The sequence below is a fragment of the Drosophila miranda genome, chromosome 4, assembly GCF_003369915.1.
Source record: "Drosophila miranda strain MSH22 chromosome 4, D.miranda_PacBio2.1, whole genome shotgun sequence".
Taxonomy (NCBI): Eukaryota; Metazoa; Arthropoda; class Insecta; order Diptera; family Drosophilidae; genus Drosophila; species Drosophila miranda.
This window is the reverse complement of record NC_046677.1, coordinates 4273280-4282116: the sequence shown is the minus strand read 5'-3', so window position 1 is coordinate 4282116 and position 8837 is coordinate 4273280. Positions and strand designations below refer to the sequence as shown.

Here is an 8837-nt window from a genome sequence, read left to right as displayed (position 1 = left end):
GGACAGATTACTGTATCCCCAGTGATCACCTCTCGACGCCCTTCCAGGTATCAATCCCATCTAGGGAGGCCTGGGAGATGGGCGAACCAGGACCTGCAAATGCGGTCCACTTCTACACTGATGGCTCAAAGCTAGACGGCCGCGTGGGAGGCGGAGTCTACTGCAGCGAGCTGAACATCAGTCATTGCTTCAGGCTCCCGGATCACTGTAGTGTGTTCCAAGCGGAGGTTGAAGCCATCAAGGAGGCCATTTCGATCGTCTCCAAATTACTTCTAGATACGCACTTAGTGTGCGTCTTCTCGGACAGCCAAGCAGCTATCAAAGCTCTAGGCTCAATATCGTCGAACTCAGCGACTGTAAATGACTGCCGCAGGTCTCTGCACGAGATCGCAGAGCAGTTAGATCTCTTCCTTATATGGGTCCCCGGCCACAGGGACATCGAGGGGAATGACGCCGCCGACGAGCTAGCCAGGCAGGGTACTACGATTCCTCTCCTACCGGAGAGGGAGCAAGTAGCGATGCCCTTGGCTACGTGCAGGCTCTTAACGCACGAATTGTTCGAGCAAAATGCCAATAGGAGATGGCAGCAAACCGTTTCCTGTAAAGTCTCAAGATTGATATGGCCATATCGATCGAAGAAGCGCTCAGCAGAGCTGTATAAACTCAGCAGAGCACAGTGCTCTGCAGTTACTAGAGCCATTACGGGACACTGGCAGATCGGCACTCACGCCTCTAGACTGTCAATCCCTCATAACGACTTCTGCAGGAGTTGTCGCGACGAGGAGGAGGAGGAATCGGTCCCCCACTTCTTCTGCCACTGCCCAGCCCTTGGAAATCGTCGTCTTCGTATTCTCGGGGCCGCTTTCCTCACGGACATTTCGGACCTGTCCGTAATAAAACCAGGGACCTTGTCCAAATACATCCAAGCCACCGGATGGGACTGCCCTTAACCTGCAGTAGTATGCTCTCACGGTTCGGGCAACGCGAAGGGGCACATGCCCATGCGGCAACACAACGGACCTTTTATAGGTCCAAGTGAGCTTGGGGGCGGGAGGCTCTTATCCCCCCCCTCCCGGCTACCGCCTTAACCTAACCTAACCTAAGAGACGAAAATTTGTATACACACATATTCTTACCGCCGCTGCGACGGCATTTTTTCAGTACCAAATAGACATCGAACTGGACAAGAACAAAATAAATACAGTCCACTAAAATCAAATCCGTCGAGCATATTATTCGCGAACACATTCATTAAAGCATATTCAAATATTTACAGAATGTTTCAAAACCACTCCATGCGATAAAAATATTGCAAAAAATATTATTGAAAAATGCGTTAAGCATGATTTGGAGTGGTTTACGGTTTCTAGTCCATGCGCTTCTCATAGACGCGAAATCGTAGAGCACTTGATAAAAGTGTTTGCGTCTACTAATTATAAGTGGTTCAATGATAAATTGAATACCAATAAATATATAATAGCAGAAAAAAAGCGTTTCGAAATAAACGAAAAAAATAAAAGGAAATGGATGCATGAAGGGAAGTTATATTCTGAAAAGAATAGCCCTTATGCCAAAAAAAATAAAGGGCATAATAAACGACGGCTTTTGTGAATAGAAAATATTTACAAAATGCTGAAAATCACGCATCGCCCTTTAATTTATAAAAATATGCCAATGGCTGCAGAAATGTAGGCTGTCCGATCTACCATATTTTTCATTATTGAAAAAGAAAAGATCGCTGATGAGGAAGAGTGGTGTCTTCCGAAACAGTCTACGCACATATGTATTATATGATTTTAAATCTTTTTTTTTTAAACTAAAAATACGGGTGTGAAAATCACAAAAACGGCTCAATTTTTTAATTTTGTGTGGACGTTGACATGCAATGACTGCATCTTTCAAGAGGCGATGCAGTTACTGCACCGTCAAGTGGCCCGTGTGACACTAGCAGAAGGCTGTTACGCGCGGATCCCAGGCAAAACGCAGCCCTCCTCCCGCCCAACCGACCGAGGGGCGCTGCCGCATGACGCGCGGTGCGTAGCCGAACCAAACGCGAACATGCAAGAAAGATAGCTATTAGACTAACATTCGAGGAAAATTAGTACTAAACTTACTAAGAAACTAAGCATGCAATCAAAGTACAAATACCACTACAGTTACTAATTAATAGAAAGGTGTGTAAGGATTAATAATTTAATAAGAGGAAGAGAATTAGTGGTGGATATAATATGGTAGAGGGAATTATAATCCGAGCATAAGACCCTAAACGGTTCATGCAAGGAATAATTCGATCTACAAAGTGGAAGGAACAACGGTATAAAATTTCTAGTCAGTCTAATAGGAATCGTGAAGTTTATGCGGCTCAACAGATCAGGGCTGTCTATGTCACCCCTGATCAAGTTTTGCATAAATATCACACCAAGCATTTTTCTACGGTTAACTAAGGATGGGAGGTTTACTAATAGTAGTCTACTAGAGTAAGATGGGAGTCTTACACCCGCATCCCAGTTAAGGCCCCGCAGAGCAAAGAGTAAAAAGTTTTTCTGTACTAATTCTATACGGTCATGGTGTACTTTGTACTGAGGGCACCATACACAGGAGCCGTATTCTAAGATCGGACGAACAAGCGAGGTATAGAGAGTCTTTGTTATATAGGGGTCGTCAAATTCCTTTGACCACCTCTTTATAAACCCAAGCACGCCCATGGCCTTATTTACCATGGTAGAAATGTGTTCGGAAAACTTTAACTTTGGGTCTAACATAACACCCAGATCATCCACCAGGGTAATTCACTCAAGAGAACCACCAAATAGGGTGTAGGGAGCCAACAAAGGGCTAGAACGATGAAATGTCATAACTTTGCATTTCGAGGCATTAAGGTGTAACAAGTTTGCACAACACCATGACTGAAAGTTATTGAGATCGGATTGCAAGCGAGAATGAAATGAAATGTCCTTGTACTGGACACAGAGTTTAACATCATCCGCATACATAAGTACTCGAGAGTATGTTAATACTGAAGGTAAGTCATTAAGGTTAATATCGGTAAGGGCTAATATGGGGCTTGTTAGGGTTAATATGTCTTGCCTTACAGAATATGAGGACAGAGAGAGATTAACCCATTGTCGACCAGTGGGGTATCATAATACTCTCCACGAAAAATATGAATTCTGAAGAATTTTAGCCCAGCTTAGGTGAACGATATCGTAGGGTTTTTTGTAACCCATTAACCCATTGTCGACCAGTGGGGTATCATAATACTCTCCACGAAAAATATGAATTCTGAAGAATTTTGGCCCAGTTTAGGTGAACGATATCGTAGGGTTTTTTGTACGTAAAAGGAAGGATAGGATGGATATACAAGAAAAAATAATAAACAGTGCTTTTTCGCAGTTCAACTCAAATTTGTACCTGTTTAAATAGAGGGGGGTCAAGTGGGCTATGTTCGATTTCTCATCTGTCGATTTTTACGGTATTTCTGAGAGTCGGACGGTCTCACTCAATAGCAAAAAGTGCAAAAAAGTAAAATTTCGGCGTAATTAATTAGTAAATAAATAATTTGAGTAGTAGGTGAGTGCTGTCATTGATAATGCCGTTGTCAATGGCAACGGTGGCCCTCAAACTGTGAAATTATGCAGCAATTAACGCGCTGCTGGCCCCGTCGCTGCGACGGGAAGGCTGGCCTGGCTCTGATTATGCTGCAAACAGCGCTGCCCACGTACGAATGAGGGTCGCCGTTGTTGTTGATCTGGGTGTTGTTGTATTTGTTGGATTGAACGAAATGAAAATTGTGTTTACTTGGATATACTTTCCCTATCGCCCCCGCTCCGCTGCTGCAAACTGAACTGAAAACTGCAAATGAAAACCAACAAGTCCACTATCCAAACCCCAGACGGACCTACACACACACACGAGAGATGTCTCTGAAGCCAAAAATAGTGGAATTTGTTGATGTTTGGCCGCGCTTGCGCTGCATAGCAGAATCGGTGATAACATTGAGCAAAGTGGAACGAGCCGTATGGAATACGAGTTTTAGGTATGTAAGTGTGCACGGGTGACGCTGTGGCATGAGTTGCCAAAAACTGAAATTGCTAAAAATTGCCCCATCTAATATACACACACAAACACTAACGCTAACGATTCGACACATATAGCGATGTATATACGTTATGCGTGGCGCAGCCGGAACCGATGGCCGATCGTCTGTACACCGAGACAAAGCATTTCCTCGAGAAGCATGTACAGGAGATGCTCGCCCAGAAGGTGCTCTCGGAAACGGATGCAGCGAACGCGAATAAATCCCTCAGCAAGCCGGATTTGCTGCAACGCTACTACACCACCTGGATGGAGTATAGCCAGGGCATCAAGTATCTGCATCAGTTGTACATGTAAGCCCCAGAGAGTCACCTTCCTGACCGGCCTTCCTCATTTGTGTGCTTCTTCCTTTGCAGCTATCTGAACCAGCAGCACATCAAGAAACAAAAGATCACCGACACGGAATCGTTCTACGGCAATGTGTCGGGCGATGCAGCGGAACAGATGGAAATTGGCGAGCTTGGTCTTGATATATGGCGACTGTATATGGTCGAGTATCTGGCCACGGAGCTGGTGCGACACGTGCTCGAAGGCATTGCCGCGGATCGGGCCAGCAATGGGACCCTCGACCATCATCGTGTGCAGATCATCAACGGTGTCATCCACAGTTTTGTTGAAGTGCAGGACTACAAGAAGAGCGGCTCGCTAAAGCTCTACCAGGATCTGTTCGAGGCTCCCATGCTAGAGGCCAGCGGCGCCTACTACACAGACGAGGCCAACAAGCTGCTGCAGCGATGCACCGTCTCCCAGTACATGCAAGAGGTGATCCGAATACTGGAGTACGAAAGCAGACGAGCACAAAAGTTCCTCCATGTGAGCTCGCTGGCCAAACTGCGGAAACAATGCGAAGAGAAATTTATCAACGATCGTTTGGGCTTCATCTACTCGGAGTGCCGCGAAATGGTGTCCGAGGAGCGGCGGCAGGATCTGCGGAATATGTACATCGTGCTGAAGCCCATACCCGACCATCTGAAGTCCGAGCTCATACAAACCTTCCTCGAGCACATCAAGAACGAGGGCCTGGAGACGGTCTCCGCGCTTAAGGGCGAGAACATACACATCTCCTTCGTTGAGAATATGCTGAAGGTGCATCAGAAGTATCAAGAGCTCATCGGCGACGTTTTCGAGAACGATTCACTTTTCCTGAGCGCCCTGGACAAGGCCTGCGCCAGTGTAATCAATCGTCGACCCAGTGAGCGGGTGCCATGTCGCAGTGCCGAGTATGTGGCTCGGTACTGTGATACTCTGCTAAAGAAATCGAAGACCTGCGAGGCGGAAATCGATCAGAAGCTCACCAACAACATCACCATATTCAAGTACATCGAGGACAAGGATGTCTATCAAAAGTTCTACAGTCGATTGCTAGCCAAGCGACTGATACACGAGCAGAGCCAGAGTATGGATGCGGAGGAGGGCATGATCAACCGATTAAAGGTACTATTTTTTGTCTAGTCATTAATATAGCGCTAGTGCGTTCCTCAGCACATTTTTTAGCACGCTTTAATTGAGCGTGACGACGCAAAAGCAGAAAAGCAAACTGTAATCAACAGCCCAAGCTTGATAACGAAAGACCTGACCTTTCGTAATTCACATAATTGAACCATTCAATTAAAACGATAAAGCTCGGGGAGATCTTTGTGATAAAGCAAATCAGTTTGATATGGTTTCATGGCAGTAATCATTGTTTACCTTACCCCCACTAATCCATGATTATCATTGTATTTTCACAGCAAGCATGCGGCTACGAATTCACCAATAAGCTGCATCGCATGTTTACGGACATTTCAGTATCAACAGATCTGAACAACAAGTTCAACACTCACCTAAAGGATACCAATGTCGAGCTGGGCAAGTCGTTCATATTTATTTATGATTGTATTTATAATTAAATGTGTTCCTATTTCTATTCGTATAGGAATCAATCTGTCGATTAAGGTCCTGCAGGCTGGCGCTTGGCCTTTGGGCTCTACGCAGGTTATACCATTTGCAGTGCCACAGGAGTTTGAAAAATCAATTAAAATGGTACGTGTTGCGGGTGTGATTCGAAATGAGAGAGGGGTGAATTCTTGGAATGAAAATCAAAGATGCTTCGAGCAGCGAAATCGATTTTTCTCAATTGTTTTCGAGCATTGAGTAAACATTACTTGTAGATACTGATAACTGATCCGTGTGTGCCTTGTGTCTGTTTACAGTTTGAGGACTATTATCATAAATTATTTAGTGGCCGTAAGCTAACGTGGCTTCATCACATGTGCCATGGCGAGCTGAAGCTGAGTCATTTAAAGAAATCCTATATTGTCACAATGCAAACGTATCAAATGGCGATAATTTTACTGTTCGAGACATGCGACAGCCTCAGTTGTCGGGAGATACAGACCACGCTGCAGCTGAATGATGAGACGTTTCAGAAGCATATGCAGCCAATGATTGAGTCAAAGCTGTTGAATGCCAGCTCAGAGAATCTCGCCGAGGAGACACGTATCGACTTGAATATGGATTATACAAATAAGCGTACGAAGTTTAAGATAAGCTCGGCCCTACAAAAGGAAACGCCCCAGGAGGTGAGTGATCTCTTGTGTGCATAGATAAACGTATATTTAAACCCGAATTCGTTTTCAATAGGTGGAGCACACGATTAACTCGGTGGATGAGGATCGCAAGCTGTTCCTGCAGGCAGCTATTGTGAGAATTATGAAGGCCCGCAAAGTGTTGAAGCATAATGCGTTAATACAAGAGGTATGTCTTGATGGAAGCTTACAATCGACAGATCCTAATTCGAAATTTCTAAAACAGGTCCTGTCATTATCAAAAGTCAGCTTTACGCCCAATATTGCAATGATCAAAAAGTGCGTGGAATCGTTAATTGATAAACAATATATTGAGAGAACTGCTAATTCGGGAGATGAATATAGTTACATGGCCTAGAACAGCTCTTTGGCGTTTAATCTGGAGATTATTTAATCCTAAAAAAACTAATAAAATCCCGAAACTCCAAAACACACAACACACACACAAACACGCAGAGAGGATGTAAACCCAAACGTTATATTTTGTCTATCCGTGCTCAAAAATAGACAAGAATGTCAGCTTACTATATACCCATAATTTTGTCTGATTAAAATATACCGAAACAAAAAAAAAACGGAAGAAATGGAATGCTGTGTAGGTGATGCAATTTAATTTTTTTGTTTTATGATCTTAGCTTATCGGAATGATGAAGAATGTGTGGCGATCGATCGATGATGTTACTGATACTTTTAATTTAGTTTAGTTAGTTGCCTCGTTTTGATTTAATGCGTGTGTTTTATATTATTGTAGATATATCCCATTTTGTGTATTGTATATTTATCTGGTTTTATGCGCACACGCACAAAGCAGAACAAAAATATGAAAAATTTTATAATAAAAACAGAAAACAGATTTGCGAAAATACCATGTCTGTATATGTATGCGAAATATATCTTCCTTACACACACGTGAATTCCGATTCCAAAGTGTTCCATTTTCTAGGCAGAACTGCAGCACACAAAACACACACAGAGAGGGAAATGGACGAGAGCATAAAATATATTGTATTCTAGCATTACCCAGAAATATATTTGTAAATGAATTTAAATGTTTAAATTACTTCGAATAGTATACACAGTTCGGGTTTGCACTAATATTTCGATTAAAACACTTGTTATTTATTTTCTGTTCATTGCTATTCTTTTTATTTCATTTCATTAACCCTCATATACAATTGTTAATTATTGGTATATTAAAAATTCTTCAGTTTCTTGTTAAAAAATTATATATTACTCTGTTCTGTTTGCGGCTATCTGTGTGTGTTTCTGTTTGTGTTTGTATGGCATATGTTTTCCAGTGTGTTGGTTTTGGTTTTGTGAGCTTTTATTGTAATTTGTCATTTGAAATTATGTCTGAATCCTACATAAAATTATTTATTTTGTTTATTTGAAGGCTTAGGTCAGAAGTTGTTTCTTTTTTTTTTTTTTAGAAGAATTCGTGAGTTTAGTTTCATAGAAGAATGAAAAAATAGATTTTAATTGAGTAAATATTATTGTTTTATTTGCCTTTCCTTTTGGTGGAATATAATTAACTTGCCGTTTTTTTAGGATGTTATTTTTTCGTTTCTCATTAATCTTGTAGTTATTTTATTCAGATATTCGTATTAATATTGTAATTTTGTCTTCACAAAATGATCAATTTAATATATATCTATATAAACAGTACACAAGGGCTTTTTTCGTTTTGGTTTTCAATCATTTTATTCATTTTCATGCTACTTGTCTAAAAAATATATTCAATAATATTAATTCAAATAATTGTACATATATTATAATAATAATAAATACCAACTTTCTATAGCATATAATATAATTCGTTAATAATACTTTCAACTTGCTCTGGGTGGGGGGAGGCGATAGGGGCAGGGGCCTCCTCCTCCTCCTCCTCCTCCTGCTGCTCGTAAAATGCTGCCTAACTTCAATCTCATCTCCAGCGTTGGCTTATCAGTGAGTGTTAATAAAAAATATGTTATCTCCCATACAATATATATATCATTCTGTTTTGTGTTCTGTTTAATATTTAATGACTAGTAAACGTTTACAGTTTTGTTGTTGTTATTGCAGTTTATTCTCCCAAACTTTCCGTCTATATTAGCGCTCAAAAATTGAGAAATGCTCTCTGGTAAAATCGTGTTGAGCATTTTATGGATTGGTTTTCCATCATATTCCTTATCG

The 8837-nt window shown here is 41.8% G+C and overlaps 1 protein-coding gene across 2 annotated transcripts; it reads left to right on the top strand.

Annotated features, from left to right (window-relative positions):
* The first annotated feature begins 3460 nt into the window (after positions 1-3460).
* LOC108163162 (cullin-2) lies at positions 3461-7564 on the top strand. Of its 2 annotated transcripts, XM_017298283.2 has the most exons (9): positions 3461-3570; positions 3874-4036; positions 4155-4388; positions 4452-5529; positions 5826-5943; positions 6011-6117; positions 6288-6656; positions 6718-6831; positions 6889-7564. In XM_017298283.2, exons 2-9 carry the CDS (start codon positions 3918-3920, stop codon positions 7018-7020), a joined length of 2271 nt encoding a protein of 756 aa, XP_017153772.1. In that variant the 5' UTR covers positions 3461-3570; positions 3874-3917; the 3' UTR covers positions 7021-7564. The 2 variants fall into 2 exon arrangements, with proteins under 2 accessions (XP_017153772.1, XP_017153773.1); XM_017298284.2 differs by lacking the exon at positions 3461-3570 and having other exon boundaries at positions 3642-4036.
* The last annotated feature ends 1273 nt before the right edge of the window (positions 7565-8837 follow it).